The sequence below is a fragment of the Scophthalmus maximus genome, chromosome 22 (genome assembly GCF_022379125.1).
Source record: "Scophthalmus maximus strain ysfricsl-2021 chromosome 22, ASM2237912v1, whole genome shotgun sequence".
Taxonomy (NCBI): Eukaryota; Metazoa; Chordata; class Actinopteri; order Pleuronectiformes; family Scophthalmidae; genus Scophthalmus; species Scophthalmus maximus.
Window position 1 is genome coordinate 4,449,704 of NC_061536.1, and position 18,405 is coordinate 4,468,108.

Sequence of the window (18,405 nt, forward strand, 5' to 3'; positions counted from 1 at the left end):
TGCTCGTGCACTTGTTCAGTTTAAGGCGAACGCATGGTCACGTGGCCTGTTATAGATAGCCTGCTGGTAACTTTTCATTTACTCATTATGCAGACGCTCTAAAAAACCCTCAAGTCTTGACAGCATCATTTATCACTCATCCCCTGCATCAGTTACCCCCCAACAGTCAGCCAGATGTTGCTGTCAGCTCCTGAAGGATGAAAAAGGACAGGATCGCGACAACGCTGCTTGGAAACGCATAGATGGTTTCCCGCCATTATGAATTATATTAAGCATCATAATAATACATGCATCCGCCCCGGTCTCCCTCTGCAACACAAGAGTTGACCCCAGAGGCAGCGGTCGTGGCTGACTGAGAGGACTGTTCATCTCTAAGAGTGAGAAGTGGGAAGACAAACTGATATGGATTTATGGGGGCCGATGCAGATACTGATATTAGGGAGTATATTTTACAGTTTAACCGTGGACTTTATAATAAATAGCTATATATAAAAATATATAATGGATACAAATACAACCAAATATATAGACCTTGAATTATGAAAAAGTATGTTTTTTTTAGGTAAAATGTAAACATAAATGCACATCTTTCTGCATTGTTTATTCTGTAAAATAAAAGTTTTTATACTGGTGAATAATTGGCAAACATAAACACAGATTCTTATATGTCTATGAAAGGCTCATTTAGGCCAGGCTCCAATGTGAACCTTTAACTTGTCATAAAATGTGATCTGACCGTCATCTAAGTCACAAGAAAAGACAAGCAAAATGTGTTAAAGCTATTTCCAAACAATCGAGTGTAATCATATAGTTATCGTATTTAACACTTCGAGATTCAGGAATAAATACTCTACTATTTTTCTTGGCGAGCTCACCCGAACATAGAGAAGACAAGCCCAGAAAAAAATTAGACCCACTCAAAATTTATCAAAGACCATGAGAGGGGAGAAAATGAAAAGGGCAGTGAGCTGGGAGGGATGTGTCCTTTATGATACTAAATATCATGCAAACTTTCACAAACTCTTCCAGGAGCTGCCGATCAGACCTTCACAATGTTGCGGAGGAATTTTGGACCATTTTTCCAACACAACTGCTTCAGCTCGGCCATTTTCTTTTGGGATGTCTAACAACTCTCTTGAGGTTATTCAACAGCCTCGGTTCAACAAGGTGTATCTTCATTGTCTGATATTCTGTAGTACAGTTACAGTACAACACACGCTACTTCTATCGAGCTTCAGCTGGCTGACACTTGCCCTGACATTAAGCAGCAGCGTCCTCCACGGTGTCTTGCCATGGTCACCGTGCTCTGTGCAGCCACGCAGCATGATTTACACGTGGAAGACTCGTGGACAGAGATGTTGAGCAGCTGCTGTGATTCTTTAGCCTTTAGTTGTTATTACTCTGGGGTTGTTTTGAACGTCATTGAGGATTCTGTGTTGCACTCTCTGAGTCCACATACTGTAGCTGGATGCCCACTTCTGGGACGAGTCGTCACAGAGCTAAATCATTATCATTACAGACAGTTTGTCTAAACAGGGGATTGATGACTAACTAAACTCTTTGAAATTACTTTAGAACCCCCTCTAGCCTGAGGCAAATCGACAATTATTGACTCTGAGTCTTCTGAGATCTCTGAGAAGCAGATGCTTTCTTTGAAAAATCAAAGTTAAAATGTTTTAGTGGGGTTTTTTTCAAGTCAAAGTAGCTCTAACCCACAGCTCCAATCTATTTTTTATTGACAGACTCCAATTAGCTTATGTTTTTGTTATTATTGGAGGGGTTGACATACTTTTATACTTTATACTACACTGTGAGTGTCTGAATATTTTATTAAATATGGACAACAACAACACAATGATTTGTGTTTTGTATTTAAAATGGATTGTGTTCGATCATGAATGTGACCTAGATGAAGATCTGATCTGACGACACTTTGTGACAAATCAGTACATAAATGCAGCTAATTCAAAACTGGGGGTCACCTACTTTTTTTTATAGGTACCACCGAAGGCCAGCCTGTGTGGGTCCAATCTCATTTTCCTGAAAGCTGAAAAGCCCCGCGGCAAAGTAAATAAAGTCAAAGCATAATATCATCAAATAAGAAGCCCTGTGTTTTGGTTGAACACACAATAAGCAGATGTTTGCAGTGCAAACAGGAGAGGGAATACATGGGTGATCCAGAGCAGTAAGTGTGAGTGCATATAACCAATTGTTCCGTCTTACTGCCTCATGTCGCATAAACTAAACTTAGACGCACAGTCATTCTTAAGGGGCCTTACTTCCACAACGAACAAAGGTGAATATTTTAGATGTTAAAACAAAACACAAAAGGGTGTTTGATTACCGCATATCCAGTTTGACCACAATGACTGATATCAATCCCAAAGCCGGGGGAGACATGCGTCCTGTGAAAAGAGGCACTTCCATCTGCTTCCATTCAGACTCTAATTACACTTGGAGGGGAATGGCTGCTTATCTTATCAGAGCCTAATCTGTGTCACTGAGCAGAATTCTGCAACAACAAGGCCAGCAAACAGCAAAGCCATACTGTTTTCAACGACCTCAAATTATTCGCAATTATATCATATCATCATCGTTGTCGTCCATGAGCTTGTAGTTGCTGTTCATTGTCAGAATAACACCAAGCTCCAGTCCTAACAGGGGGGGAAAAAAACATTGTAATATAGGAGTGTCTGTGTTTATCACACACTCCTCCGTCTTTTTATTTTGTCATGGCAACTGGGCTGTTGAAATAAAACATAAGAAGATATTTTTCAAACTTCTCTCAACTTGATCTTTTGCAATTCCCTTAGACAAACTGACAGACAGGGATTTCCTTATTTTGTTCCTTTTCTTTTGCAATATTTTTTTAAAACCTGGCCAGAAAAGCTCAAATGGCGAACAAGCAGAAAATGCCAAACAGAAAGTTGTTCAGGCCAAATTACAGTGACAACAAAACATCATCAAGCAGCAAAAAAACAGGTCTTTGGAAAGAGAGGCATTAAACGTCTGGTTGAATCACCCTGCACAGTCACATAAAAGAAGGTCATCACTACGAAGCAAAGTCAAAGTGAAGCCGGCAACTACCAGTGCATAGAGGTGTGAGTAAGAAAGGGACTCCACATTACATAGACCCACGTTGATGTTTCGCTCTGTCTGCTCTCGACGAATTGAACTTGTGCAAGTGTGTCATGACGAATCCTTGCCGTGACTAAGCATGACTGATTACATTTTCGAAGGCTGTCGTGCAAACAATGTTAGTAAGTACTGTTAGGGCAGAGCCGTGTTTCACACAGTTGGTGTTGGGATTGATGTGAACTGTGTCTTTAAGTGATATAAATGAAAGCCCTCAGTCTCTAAACACTGGGACGGGATGCAACTGATGCAACCTTCAGGAAGCACTTCAAAATGTAACACAATGCATGGTGGGGGTAAGCGCAGACACACAACTTAGTCAATTACATTACATTACACGTTATATTAACATAATCCACCACACTCACATTTAACCATCTGTGACCCAGATATTTATTGTAAATTTATTGTAAATAGTGTGAATTTTATTTTATTTTACCTTATTTTACTTTATTTTATTATATATTATTTTTCTAATTCTGTGTATATCCGTTGACTGCTACATGCACCTTAATAACACCCCAAAAAATTCCTCGTATGTAATCTGTTACCTACCTGGCAATAAAACTGATTCTGATTCTGATTAAGTCTGGTTCAGTTCTAACTGAGGACATAACTGCCTCTGAGTTTGACTGGACTTTGTTGGACTTCTTTGAATGATATGCATTCTGAAGTCGCCTAAAAAAAGGTTGCTGTACAAAATAAATCTGCCGTGCATAGGATGACCGTTCAAAAGCACATTTATAAAGGGGAGGATTTTTTTCAGTTCCACTGTGTATTGAAAAAGAATAAAGGGACTGCAATTTAATAAAAACTGTTACATACAGCTACTCTGACATTTTGCTACTCAATGATGCAGATAATAGAATAATGGGGCAGGTAGCAATCTACTAACACATCATCGCCTGTGGTGTAATGTGGACAAGGAGAGAGCTCAATAGGCCTGTCACTATAACTACTTTTTGTTGCGCGATATATTGTCCTGGAAATTATTGCGATAAACAACATGATTGTCCTTTTAAGACCATTTTTTAAAACTAAATCATGTGAGCTTGGTCGTTGGTGCGAATCCTACACGATGTGTGTTGCTGCTCAGAGAATTGTTATCCAGGGTTAAGACTTGAGTTTAGGCACAAGCACGTTGAAGACACGGTGCCTTTTAGAAAAAGTATGAAGAAAATCCATATCTTGACATTTTATTGACCAATCCAGTAAAAGATTAATCATACGACGAGAACAGATGAGAAACACGGAAGCAGCGAGACTTGCTGTTGTTGATGTTCATTCTCATGTCAACAAACACACATGTAGACATAATGGCGATTATTGAGGTCAATAGAAATGATTGATTTCATATTCATGTATCGTACGATAAGTCGATGACGTAATTATCGTGACAGGCCTAGAGCTCGAATTTAAAGGATGTGAGGCATATGTGCAAAAGACATCCAAGGGGGAAAAAAATGACAGTAACAGTTTCAGACTTGTCATGAGGTTTTACCTTGCTGGGGATCCTGAGGTTCTCCACCGGACTGAGGTCTGCCATGCTCTCCTGGGGGCTCTTCAGGCCCTGTCAAAATCAGACTCACTGTTACAATTCAAATTAAAGCCCCCAAAATATCCAATCATGTTAACGTGTTCGTGTTGTTGTTGTTGTTGTTGTTGCTTCCTGCTTGCTGTTCATCAGCACACAGCAGCAGCACGCAGCAGACCGTGGGAGGGGACGGGCAGCGACATGCTCCCGTCTCACATTACTGCTGTGCAAACTGACAACTTCCCTAACCGCCCAGTTTGCACTGTTGTGCCCTGTTGCCGTGCTCGTGCGACGGGGAACTCTCGACCCCCCCCCCCCCCCCACGCGCGTGTGACTGCTCACGAACACGTGTTTCTCTTTAAAGGGAGGTAAACGGGTCGTAGCCGTGTCGTGGTCGCTCGACATGCGGCTGTCAAAACGTGAGCCGCACGACGAGCTGTCAAATTAGCCGGTTAGCTTAGCTAGCTAGCTAGCTCGCGGCTGTCGAGTGACAAGCGGCCAGCAGCCCGGCCTGTGTTTCGGCTGCTCTGCTCAGCTCACCTGCCGGGCCATGAGAGACTTGATCTTCTGCATCGTAAATCCAAACTTGAGTCCGTGGACGAGTGAACGAACAAAAGTCTCTGTTTTGTTTTGTTTTGTTGCTAGCGATGCGCCTCCATCACTACGAGAGCGGAGCCATAGTCGACTGTCACGTGACTGTCACGGCAGGGACGGCAGAGGAGCCCAAAGCATCCTGGGAAATGTAGTTTTTTTGTTTTTCTTATTGTGAGGCCTGCTTGTGACCTCAACACTCAGAATATCCAAGGTGGAAATATGGGCTTCTTTTTTTGCATTCAATTAAATTCCATGTTGTTACTTGTGGTTGAAAAAAAAATTGTTAAAAAGAGACAAAAAACATTTAAAAGTGGTGTAAAACATTAACAGTGTAATACATGTATTGCTACAGTACCCCACTGGATGGCGGTAATTTGACATCACAGAATAGAAATAGAGTAGAGTTGGATATTAGATGATACCTTTATACTGTGGTTATTACAGTAATAATAACCCTCTCTTTCTCCCAATTTTGTGTCTTATTACATAGATCCATATAATTTCCCATATATATCCAGTGGTGGAATGTAACTAAGTTGATTTAGTCAATTACTGTATTATGAAAACATATTGCATACTTATATAAAACATGATTCATGATTATAGTATAGAATTTCCAACATTGCATTAATTAATTCAAATGGGCAAATCATACCACCGAATCCTTCTTTTAATATTGTGAATGTGGCACTTTTACTTTTGATGGAGTACTTTAAGATTGTGGTATTGCTACTTCCACGAGTACATCCTCTATCGCTAATGCCACTATGCATACCTACGTTATGTTATTTTGTGTTGCACTGTTTAGCATACCACAATTCCTTTCATGACCAAAAGTGTTCATGTCACCATGTCATGCCATCCTCCACTCGCTGCCATGTCGCTCCGTGTCTGCCAAGCAAACAGAACTGACTCTGCATTGTAAACTGTTCCAAATAATTACAAAATGATGTGGAAAAAAACACAGAGCCATTCAACCTGCTCTCTAATTGCTCCCCAAGGTGTTATTTTGAGCAGCGCTCGGGTAAAAGCAGGCGGCATGCAGCAGACAGCAGGAGCTGTGAGATCTAGTTCCTGGTTAAAAATGCCTCAGGCTATTTCCAAGTCAAATGAAGGTGAGGTCACTCTCCTTAGGTGAATTTACTCCACTGCTGTTTGTTAGGCAGTCATCTACAGTGCAGAGCCTCTCCCTTAAAACATACACTGAGACGGAACAGATGGCAGCCACTACCCGGAGATGCCTCCACAGAGACACAGAGCACCCACTTGGTCAGTTCATAAGCTATAATTAGAGCTAGATTCAATAAACTGCTTGTGGAGAAGCTGGGGAGCATCGTTATAAGCAACAATTTATTGCTCATTATGAGGGTCAGATCAAGACAATCGAATTTCCTTAAACTGTAAACAAGTAAAAACATACCAGTGTCATAATTTATCAAGGTTGACGTATATTTGCAATATTGTGACATACTCAAAATTGAGTATGTCACAATTTTGACAGTTTAATTTATCTGTGAAAGACCATCAAAACAGAAAGCAAAACACATCATAAAGACTTTTTGAATACAGATTTCTTTCTTTTTTTTAATTGAAGCATTAAGCATGAGTTTGAGATAATGGGGGCAACTGAATGCTCTGGTAATAGAGAGCAGACTGCTGCCTTTGAGTGACCCACTGTTCAAGGTGAGACAACAGCTAAATTCTGACCCCTATTTTCTTAACAAAACATTCTCTCCATGCTTGTCTTCATCTCTTGCTTTCCTCCTCCTTCTACCTCTTTCACACACACACACACACACACACACACAAACACACGATTTTATCGACTCGTGACAAGGAGACTGCAGGAGCAGGTGGAGGGCACTCGGCCACATGCTGAACCATCCGTCTGTTGCTGGCTGTCTCCAGATCTTGCCAGGTACACAGCAACCAGTATGTCCAGGCTGAGCGAAACATTCCCAGACAACAAGTACAACTTGTACACTTGTGAGAATAAGGAGAGATCACAGCCAGGACATGGAACAAAGACTGACTGAGAAGTGGCAGAACAACTGACACCTTTTCTGGCTTCAATTCCTATTTTCTGTGCTAGAATCTGTGACAGAGCGAATGTTCATTTTAAGCCTTGACTGCCAATTGCCATCCAATGAAAAAACATACATAAATTCTACTGTAGGCAACAAAATGAGCCAGAATAGTAAACAGTTATAGCTTTAATAAAATACAAAACAAACTTGTGAATGCAAACTGTACAATAATTTAAGAATTAGCATTTCATTGAGTCCATGTTGAAAAATGCTACATTTGATGAAATTGAGTCCAAAGTTTCTATAGGAATAAATAGATTTAAGCAAAAACATAGATATAGAATAATATAAAGAATCTGCAGCGTAGTCCATGTACAATATATACAGTACATTTACCTAAATATATTTAATACAAGAAAATCCATTCATTATAACACTTCTTATACACTTGTCTCACAAAATAGACTTTCTTTTGGGCGGAATTAGAAAGATATTAATTTAGCAAAAACAAACTCTAATATTTAAAAATGAACATGTTTTTTTAATAGTAATCGAGATATGGGAGTTTAAGTACCTTGTATGTTAACTTACAAGATCTTCAAAATAATATAAAGATGGTTACTACTAATCAGCCTGGTTAAATAATATGTTAAAAATTGAATGGTAAAAGCTTGACAATTTCAACATCAGTTATTCTTTCACATACATAATAAGCCATTCGTACGTACATTTTCATTTCACAATAACAAAAAGGTCGTTGAACATCCGTCCCAAACTCTGGACAAAAACAGTGCACGATCAGGTTGTGTACTCACCATAATTTCCTTCATCCCTTGTGCAAACAAGTGGGCCACCAGAACCAGTGTGTCAGTCTTTGATAACAGAGACTTAATGAAATACAGCAACACCAAAGTCTTGAAGTGAAATGACTGTAAGTTACATTTCGACTCTCCGGCTGGAAGTTACTCCAACAAACTGTGACTGGGGGTTTCAGGTACATGTCTGATCACATCGTAAATGGTGGTGTGCATATCCTGAACTGACTCGAGGCGGGCCAGAGATCTGCATGACACCTGGAGGACAGTTGTGTAGGAAAATTAGAAACTGGAAGTGCATTCAGACAAAATGAGGTTTGCAGCTCCCCCTTTAAAATCAGCTGTTCATCAATGTACAACGTGTTTAATACCTGTGCAGACTCAAGTTTCCCAGGTATGGAGACAAACTCATAGATGCCAAAGTCTTCTGTTGCATCCTCATGACCTGTTGATACACAAGTGTTAATATCAGAGCAACGGTTTGGTCACAATAACAGGGTGTATTCAACTGTCAAACTTTACAGTGACACGATGAAGGCAATGATGCCATGAAACCAAGATTCAATCCAGGAATCAATGAAATACCCTGCTTACCTGAACGATGAGGTCTTTTCTGCTCTGACAGCGGTCTGGCGAAAAGAGACAAATAGCACAGATAAGTAAAACGTACGTAGAATAAAGGCACCGTGAAGAGTGTCTGTATTCATTTCAAATTCAAGGCTCTCACCTGTTGTAAATGCTCATAAGCACTGTTGGAATGGAGAGAAAGACAGAAGGATAGAATTATTCACAAATACAGAAATTACTTTTTTAATTTAAAAAATTACCTTGACTTACTCAAATGAAGTAGTCACCTTGCCCTGGTTACGTTTAGATTACCCTGGCATAGCCAGACTGTTCTCCACCAATGGAGTGTCAGTGCTGGAGAATGGTCTGGCTTCACCCGTTATCATTCTGCTAAATGTAAAAAAAAAAAAAAAAACCTGCTGCATTTCTTTAAACTAATCATAATTGTTTTAGGTGGGGCTAAACCCGGGATGCAGTGACAGGGTCCCTACAAATAGAGTCAGGGGTGACACATTTACACTTGATCACTGTCATTAAAAAAGACTTTATTATTTTTGCCTGACTACACTCTCCGAATATTCAAATATTCCATTTTCACATTGTGGGTTGCTGCACAGAGGTTTTTGTTATTTCCTGTAGAAATGGGGATATTTAAATTAGGATGGAGGCAAAAGGGAAGGAACATTCCACATGCGGCCAATGACAGGCTTATATCTGCAATTGATTCAGACTATGGCTGAAAATGAAATGTCCGTGACATGTTTGTAGACTTTGCAGTTGCATTTGCAGTCAGCCCGGGCGCTGAGGTGCTGCCCAAACTCCCAATCCGTCCAGTTCAGACATCAAGTGGACTTTCTGCCGGCTTTCAGGTTGTGCTTGCATGGGTGCAGACTTCACCAGACTTCACATCCAATATGGATGTGACATTGTAGTTAATTACTTTATGAAGGCGTTACATTTGTCGATCAGTAACAGGCCAGTAATAATAATAAACCACAGCATGGTAACGAAATACTACCTCAATGACCATTTGTAGTAGGTCATAGTAGCCTATAAAAATCCACGCAGTTTGTAACAAAGGAGCCAAAAAGGAAACAAAAGGAAATAAACGCTGCAGCGATCAGCGTGCACATAATTGTAGTTCCTTTAAACATTTCAACAGCAACAAGTGAAAGAAACTCGATGCCTGTCTATCAGTGACTTATCAAGCCTTGCAGTCTCCTGCTCCTGCAGACTTGATGTGATGACTGAATTTGTCGCAGTACGTACGGCTGAAATCCGTGAGGGCTCAATCGGCAAGTTTTGAGGATGGACATTTAGAGATTGCCCCCGGGAAAGGTGACGATTGAATAGCTATGATATTGAAATTACAGCTATTTAGGCATCAATTTTTAAAGCATGGATCGTGTTAAACAGAGGGCAGAGCTGGTGGTGGGGGTGAAAGCAGCAGAAGAAAAGACATTATCTTACCTCTCTTCGGATGACAGGTTCTCCTAAGGAAGAAGAGCAGCATACAGCCGATGATGAACAAAGAGCAGACGGTGATGGCGGCCAGCGGAGATACAGCGCTGCCCTCCTGGGTGTGCTTCTCTTTCCCTGTACACATACACACAGGACACAAATGTGAACACTCTCTTTAGCCAAGCTCGCAGTGAGTGGACAAGTTCGAATAGGTTGGGGGATTCCCTGACTTCTCTCCCAGTGTAATTATCAGGTCAAAGTTTCAATTTGTCCAATATTTTGACCGAATCTACAGGACATTTCCATCAAACTCAGCTGTTTAGTTGTAAAGTGCTAATTAGCCAACATCAGCAATCTAACAGATAAAACTAAAAAATATACCGGGAGAACCTGGGAAATATTATATCGATTAAGATCAGCATTCTATAGTCACTTGGTGCCCGTTAGCCTGGTCACAAAGCAGCTGAGATGGCCGAGGACTCCCGGTCTTATTAAAAGGTCGGTCATCAGATATTTCCTCGGCAAGGGGTCATAAGTGATTCTATGATGTCAATAAAAATGAATGCTGTCATGACTTTCTGTTTACTCAATAAACAGAAGTCACTTCAATCATGGCCGGTATCAGCAGCAGCCATCAGAAGGCCTTTCTCAGTATCACCACGACAACATATCAACGTCGCGTTCGGCACACAGAAAACTCTACATGCTATAAAACGTAGTCAACAAATACAACAGCTGTCAGCCTCTGTTTACTTTCCCAGTCACTGAACTTAAATACATGCTGCAGGTGCTGGAACCTAGCAACAGGAATAAAACAAGCATTTGTAAATTTCACGCTATACCAATAACTGGTCTCACCTGTTATGCGCATACGGCCTTTAATACAATATTGCATCTACCTAGCTGTTCCCAAAGATGGCTTGTCGTTGTCCAGATCCATCTGTCATAGCTCATCAACCTCTCCTGCTTTTGGCACGACACACTGTTTGCACAGTGTTTATCTCGGAGGATTCCCATTACCTACCCACGCCCTGCACCCTCCTGCCATGTTCCACCCTCAACCCACCTGTTCCTAAACTGGCCACCACCAGCGTGAACTGGGCCTCGTCCTGCTTCTGCGTCACGTTGTTGAAGGCGCGGCACAGGTACTCCTCGGCCTGGGCCAATCTGTAGGACTTCACCTCCAGCCGCGGGCCCTTGGTGATGACCTGGGTGGAATTGCGGCTCTTGGAGATCCACACGTAGCTGTTGGGTGGATTGGAATCAGCCTGGCATTCGAAGAAAGCCAGCTCCCCTGGGTTGATGGTAAACACCTCCCCTGTCCGCAGGCCCTGGCCCGAGTTCACCTCCAGATTGTAGGGGCCATCTGCAGGGGTTGGGGGGTTGGGGGTAGAAAGTGAATTCCAAGAAACATGACAGTTTGTTGCTAGGATGGTGCTTTACTATACATAATTGTTACTATCTCATTCTAATTCATAATGGGACAGCAGTGGGCTAAAGGTCAGAGAAGGGACCTCCTGAAGTCACTAAGTTCCCAGGTTAGTACTCCCCTGAATTGGAGTTAGAGTGCCCTTGAACAAGGCACTGAACCTACCAAATAGCTCTGGTGGAGATGTCATTAAGGTTAACTGAAAATAAATTCATAATTTTTTTTCCAACAGGGTGTAAAGTATTTTTAACGAGGGTTGAGTTTTCACCCCTTTGCAAGGCCTGAATTTGTGTTGTTCGTTGTATAGCGATTCCATATAATTTCTTTATCAGTGCAGCATACTCCAGATGATCAATGAGTAAAGATGCCATCATTAAATGTCAGTAAGATTCTTGTGCTCTGTTCGTCCCCAAACGTGTCCGATTTTTACTCATACTCTAGCTCAACAACGGAAGAATCCCATGGATTAATGGATTTTTCTCAATGGGTCTTTGACTTGGGCTGCACAGTGGTGTAGTGGTTAGCACTTTCGCCTCACAGCAAGAAAGTTTTGGGTTTGAGTCCCGGTTCTAACCAACCAGGGCCTTTCTGTGTGGAGTTTGCATGTTCTCCCCGTGTATGCGTGTCTTCTCTCCAGGTTCTCCGGCTTCCTCCCACAGTCCAGAGACATGCAGAATGGGGTTAGGTTCATTGGAGACTCTAAATTGACTGTAGTTGTGAATGTGAGAGTGAATGGTTGTCCGTCTCTGTATGTGGCCCTGTGATAGGCTGGCGACCTGTGCAGGGCGAACCCCGCCTCTCGCCCAATGTTAGCTGGGATTGGTTCCAGGCCCCCCGCGACCCTTAAATTAATAAAGCGGTAGACGATGGATGGATGGATGGATTGATGGTTTTTGACTGATCCCTAAAATAAGGCCACAACATTTTTCACATTTAATTCCACTAAATAAAATAGAGTTTTAAAAAAGTAGGTTGCTTTCAAGTGGCTGAATAAGACTACAGATGTTGAAAAACATTCTAGTCCCTCTATTAAAGTGTACAATGCAATTATAAAGGAAATTTACTCTTAGTCCTTTAAGATAGGCTTCTTCATAAGTACCAAGTAAATCTGCCCAAGAACTTCAACATAAATTTCATGTATTTAAAACTGGAAATATATGTTTAGAAAATTAATAACAAATTTTCAGTTGTACATCAACATTACTAAAGACGGACTGGGACAGAAACTGAGCATGATTTGATGTAAAGTAGGTACTTGAACTGTTAGTGGTGGATCCGTACTTGCTGTAGGATGCTTCTGAATGCTAACAGTAACATGCTTTGTCTATGCAAACAGAAATTATGACAGTAATAAATGTATTGGGAGTTCTCAGTTCCACCTCCTGATACTTGCACACTCACTGGTTTATTACACTGACTAAAAAGATTAAAGGCATGTCCTAGTGATAAATGCAACATATCTTATATATCCCATCAATAAAGAAACGCCAGTTCAAGATAAAAGATGCATAGATTTCTCTGAGGTTCAACTTCAAACTCACACAACAAGGAAAGTTTACAGTGTATCTTTGTTTCCCTTTATGGAAGAACAGAGGAGCTCTGTGAGACAAAGCTGCGCCATGCAAATATGGATCCCCTGACAGCCACATATTATCCAGTTGTCAGTTTGTGGTCTGAAATGTACATACAACCTCGTGCTTCAAGTAGACCAAAGCATAAAAGAGCATTCTGTGTATTGTTAAGATATTCAATTGGAGCTAAAGTTCAGGGCTGGGTTATCATAACCTTGTAATGATGACGGACCTGGTCGAAACATTTGTGTCGAATTAAAAAGCGAGTGAAAGCAATCACTCCTCCGACTTCCTTGCTCTAAATAGTTGACTTCGTAAGCATTTTTCTGATCGATTCACTTGGGTTAATCCAAGTAGCAATTAGCTGAGCATTCTAGACTTCACTTTTCTCCAATTGCTGACCTCTATTGTAGAGCCGCAGCGATATGGATTCTTGGGGGCTGATATCAGTATCAAAGAGTAAAACATTTCAATACTGATATATTGGCTGACATAAATATATGTTATAAATATAATTGATTGATCCTAAGATGTCATTATCAAACCCTCAAGACAAAGAAATGTAATTGAGGTTTGATAATATACAGTTTAATCACAAACTTAATTATCAATAACAATGAGTAAAAACAAAAAGGAACAATGTATTGAAACTAAAACAACATAACTTAAGATCACGTTTTTAAATCTTTTCTGCTTTAACTTTTCATATGGGTGCAAATCAGCAAACATAAACGCCAAAATCCCAATATGTCTGTGAAAGGCTCATATTGGCCGATGTTCATCGACCAATCGACACATCAATCAGGCTCTGCCTGCACCTTACTCTATAAAACACCTGTTTTAGAAGGAGAAGCGGAGGTGGAAGGAGAATACTGAGGAATATATCTACTCACAGTAAACATTGAGCTCCAGGCCCCTGCTGTGTCGACCGTGGCTCACCGGGTTGCTGGCCACACAGTGATAAATTCCCTTGTCCTCTTTCCTCACAGGACTTATCAACAATGTGGAGTTGTCTCGGGAGAAGTGGCATCGGCCACTGGGGCTCAACGGGATGTTGTCCCTCAGCCACTGGAACACAACCCTTGTTCCTCTCTCAACAGAGCAGGTCCAGGTCACGTTGGCCTTGTCCTCAACAACTGCATAGTTTGGGTTCTTCTCAATGACTGGACTGGACACAGGGACTGAGGGGGGGAGTAATGTTGTAATAAATGCCATCAGAAAGGTAATCATGACAGGACAGATCACATGTGAGGGACATTTAAAACACTCACCATCCACTGTCACATGCACTGTTCTCTCCTCCTTGATAACCCGTCCTGTCTTGTTGTGAAACTCTATGTTAAGACTCAGATGATAATCCCCTTCATCGCCCGGGTCTAATTTCTGGATTAGCAAAGAGGCATTGGGTTCCTTGAAGAGGAGGTGGTTGCGATACATCATGTCAGTGATTGTAGAGTCTTTGGTGAACGTCACCAACGTGGTCCTGGTGCCACTCGGCCTGGTGTGGGACCAAGTGCCCTGGATCTCAGCGTTGTCCAACGGAAAGCGAGTCTCCACAGACAGAAGCAGGGGCTTCCCTTCGATGCCATGATGGACTAACGAAGGGACGTAGATGAAATCAGAGCAGACCTCTGTGGTGATGGAGAAGATGAGATGAGGGGGAGGGAAAGAAAGAGCCATTACACAATTGTCGTGGGGTAGTAGGCAGTAGGCCTTTTTTCATGAACATGTTTCATATTCAGCATGTCTGTTAGATACAAATGGAGTGTTTCTGTTCCCTTTATCCCTGAGATCCATAACCATGTGGTACTTGATATTGATACCAGTACCCAGAATTAAGAAACCTATCAACCTTCCCTCTTATGTTGGATTAATCGTGATTTTAATGTTTCTGGGGGAAAAAACTATAATGAGGAATTATTTTAGGGGGCTAACAGCACTTTCGGACAGGGTGACCCACATTCAGTTTCAGTGATAATGGGAAATATTTATTTATCATATTGTTTTATATTTAAATTTGCAGAAAAAATAAAAGTCCTTTTTGTAGTTATTGTGAACAAGGACTACTTAAACCTACAATTTAAACCACTTTTGCAAACTTGAGGGCAGAGCTTTACTCACAACACCGACTCAAAAGGCAAAAGATAGGGAGCCACGTTACTGTTCGTTTTGAGTTTTTAGGCAACGTGCAAAACTAAGTTCAATATTCACTCTGTTTTTGGTCTCTACCAACTGAGGAAAATATTGGTCTCTTCAGCTGCTAAACGGTCCATCGACCGTGATTAGGTGCTGGGCAGAGTCTGGTCAGTTGTTTTCACAGAGTAGGACCGACTGCAAATCTGGTTGACATTTGGGGGGCATTTGACAAGACACTTTCATAACAAATAACATAAGTGGCAATATACATCACATTCTGCATCGATGAATTTATTATTGGTAATTTGTATTGATTGAATATCACAGACTTGCATTGTTGTTGCATGATATGATCCTCTTCGTTTGTCACTGCAGACGAAGATGTAGTCCAATTAAAGGGATTTGAGAAAACCTTTCTACAAACTAAAACTTATACCTCTAGAAACATTATACTCATATCGGAAGAAGGAAAAAAACATTGTGCTAGTGATAGGATGGAGAGGTAGTGACGATTTCAAAGATGAATCCAGATCTGTTTTGACTGCGTAATCGTACAAACTGGTGCATATCCTAGTCGTCCGATTGTCCAAATCCTGAAACTGTAGAGAGTTAATATTGACCCAGTTCCCTACAGAGTGTGATTGTTGTCAGGCAAGATGAGGCCTGTGTCTCTGATCCCAAAATCGTCACAAAACAAACACCGGGCCTCTGAAGTTGCCACAGAACGCTGATCTATTGCACCTTGCTGTCTGTTTTTAAGACCTGGCTGGTTGCCAGGGCAGTTTGTTCACTGGTTACCGGCTGGAAAACAAAAGAAACAAATAATAACGTGTCTCGTACTTCTTTCCCCCCAGAGTGCATTGAAAAAAAATAAATGAGATTGGCCAGCCTGTCGCCATTTTTGCGTCCACCGCCAAAATACCTTTCTCATGCATTTTTTAATGCAAGCATCGTTGATATTTTATTTGAGCTCTGTCATTTGGACGGAATATCAGACGCTCAAATCATTTTTCAAGTTTAAGAGTGAGCAGCATGTGAGTAGGCAGCGCCACTGTGAAACAAACTCACCAAAGCCTTGCGCTTTTGGTTCCCAGTTATCTCTTTTAAACTTCCCCGTCGCTCTTGTGTCACTTTTGTCTCACTTCTGACCGTGTGGCTGATCTTGTTCCGTTTCGGCATTATGAGAAGTGGCAGGGGAAATGGAAGTGAATGACATGTTCATTTGCTTTATGATAAGAAATAACTGAATCCTTAGATGGGGGGCTGGGGATCTCTCTCTCTCTCTCTCTCTCTCTCTAATGCATTGAGCACAGACGCCCTCATGGCACGCTCCACTCTGACAGGCCTGCGGGCCAGTTTTTCTGTGTGTGTGTGTGTGTGTGTGTGTGTGTGTGTGTCACTAGTAGAAGTGTGCCTGTGTTTACAACAGCTGAGATCCGGAGGGAAAAAAAGAATGGGGAGGAGTGTGCCGAGCCCGCTCCTCCACTGTTGTCCCCAAACAATTAAGACTACAGTGACAATGGTCTTTGAGGTGAGAGGGCACACACACACACACACACACACACACACACGCACACACACACACACACACACAGTGCGGTATCGACTACATGTGGCGAGCCACAAGCACCTGCCTCTTATCACCCTCACACACATCCAAGTTGTTTGGATACTAAACAAAGTCCCCCAGTGCGTATCCAAACGCCACCATCATCTGACCCCTTTTCAGATAAGGCGAATGGTGGTCCGCATGGAAGGTCGATGACGACACAAACATCAAAAGCAGGGGGGGGGGGGGGCGTCCGTGTTTCAGGGACCTTGCCTGTTAGATTTATCAGGGTCATGTGAGATGAAACCAGTGTATCTGTATTCACTGAGTCACAGAGCTGTGGCCTGGGTCACTTCTCCTTTCCGCGGACCCAGACCGTACGTCATCATGAAAAAGGAAAAACAAATAGACGAAAAGGCTAAGTCTATAAAGTCACACGGTGATGACTATGGAAAGGACATGCAAAGCAAACCAAGACAGACTCGAATGAGCACTTTTTTTTTTTTTCCTCATTTGCATTGAAAGAGGCTGAGGAGTGTAAATAACTCATAGTTTAACTTGCCCAAAATATTACAATATCTAAAAGGCAAATTTGAGTTTAAAAAAAAAAAAAGCATTTCTCATGCCAATGGATGTATTTTTGTGTTTTTAAATCTTGCCAAAACAGATTTTAACTACTGCTTCTCTGACCTGAATGTCTTCAAAGACAGAGGTTATAGTGAACATTGCCAGTGTGCACCACAGCGGGGGGAGAAAAGAAAAAGAACTTCCTCAACTCACTCATGAGTTTTACCCTGCCAGCCGAGCAAACACAGCAACCACAGTGGCTGCAGCAACGCAACACTGGCAACGCAAGCATCGGCGTCCCCGCGCGACGCCTCGACGGCAGCAACGCGACGCTCACCTGTGAGGATGAGCAGGAAAGAGCAGACGTAGAGCGCCGTTCCTCCCGGGGCCTCCATGGCATCTTATCCTCTAGGGATATGTGAGACTTCTGACAGGGCAGGCAGGGAGGGAGTGAGGGATGGTGGAAAGAGGACAGGAGTGGAGGAGGAGGAGGAGGAGGAGGAGGAGGAGGAGGAGGAGAGAAATAATGACTGGTTGTGGTGACAACATTTGCCAGGGAAATAAGAGGAGCGAGCTTTTGCCAGCATGCACCCAGGCCCCGCCCACGTGACACCAGGAATCAAGAAGAGGTCCACCTGGCAAAGAGATAGCACTGTGTGGTCCTCTCTCCCTCTCTCCCTCTCTCCCTCTCTTTCTCTCTCTCTCTCCCTTGCACACACACACACACACACACACACACACACACTGAGAGCTTCCCCTAAGGGCTGCAGGTTTCACTCTGTCAAAGAGAAACTGAGACCTAAATATAAAACTGTAAAAGGATAGTCGAAACAGCTCCTTTACATCATCATACACCAGCTGTCTGCTGCTTCGGTCCCCTCGGGCCGCGAAACAAAGGATCAGCAGACGGACAAAGGGCTTTTAACCGCTCACGGCGCGCCGTTTGGTTAAGTTACGCGGGGTTTTCAGGGGGCAAAACGGGAGAGCAATCAGTTATGCTGTCGGTGATGATTCTGTGAG

General features: G+C 42.2%; 2 protein-coding genes across 3 annotated transcripts in view; both read right to left on the reverse strand.

Annotated features, from left to right (window-relative positions):
* vps50 (VPS50 EARP/GARPII complex subunit) overlaps window positions 1-5,375 on the reverse strand; it is a 100,850-nt gene extending 95,475 nt beyond the window's left edge. For both annotated transcript variants that reach the window (XM_035620587.2, XM_035620586.2), the window contains exons 1-2: window positions 5,210-5,375; window positions 4,637-4,705 (exon numbers count right to left, since the gene is read on the reverse strand). In XM_035620587.2, coding sequence (XP_035476480.1) covers window positions 4,637-4,705; window positions 5,210-5,242 — 102 coding nt within the window. In that variant the 5' untranslated portion in view covers window positions 5,243-5,375. The remainder of the gene's footprint in view (window positions 1-4,636; window positions 4,706-5,209) is intronic.
* Window positions 5,376-7,458: 2,083 nt separating this feature from the next.
* On the reverse strand, window positions 7,459-17,876 carry hepacam2 (HEPACAM family member 2). The gene is made up of 9 exons (XM_035621274.2): window positions 17,723-17,876; window positions 14,405-14,764; window positions 14,027-14,314; window positions 11,200-11,499; window positions 10,143-10,268; window positions 8,833-8,854; window positions 8,700-8,734; window positions 8,477-8,550; window positions 7,459-8,363 (listed from the first exon to the last, which is right to left on the reverse strand). Exons 1-9 carry the CDS (start codon window positions 17,778-17,780, stop codon window positions 8,253-8,255), a joined length of 1,374 nt encoding a protein of 457 aa, XP_035477167.2. The 5' UTR covers window positions 17,781-17,876; the 3' UTR covers window positions 7,459-8,252.
* Between the last annotated feature and the right edge of the window lie 529 nt (window positions 17,877-18,405).

Coding starts and splice junctions, on each gene's coding strand:
- hepacam2 (XM_035621274.2), bottom strand. CDS start 17,780: ATGGAGGCCCCGGGAGGAACGGCGCTCTACGTCTGCTCTTTCCTGCTC. Junction 14,315..14,404: donor AGTGCATGTGACAGTGGATG/GTGAGTGTTTTA, acceptor TCCCCCCCTCAG/TCCCTGTGTCCAGTCCAGTC. Junction 8,855..10,142: donor AACCTGTCATCCGAAGAGAG/GTAAGATAATGT, acceptor CCATTCCAACAG/TGCTTATGAGCATTTACAAC.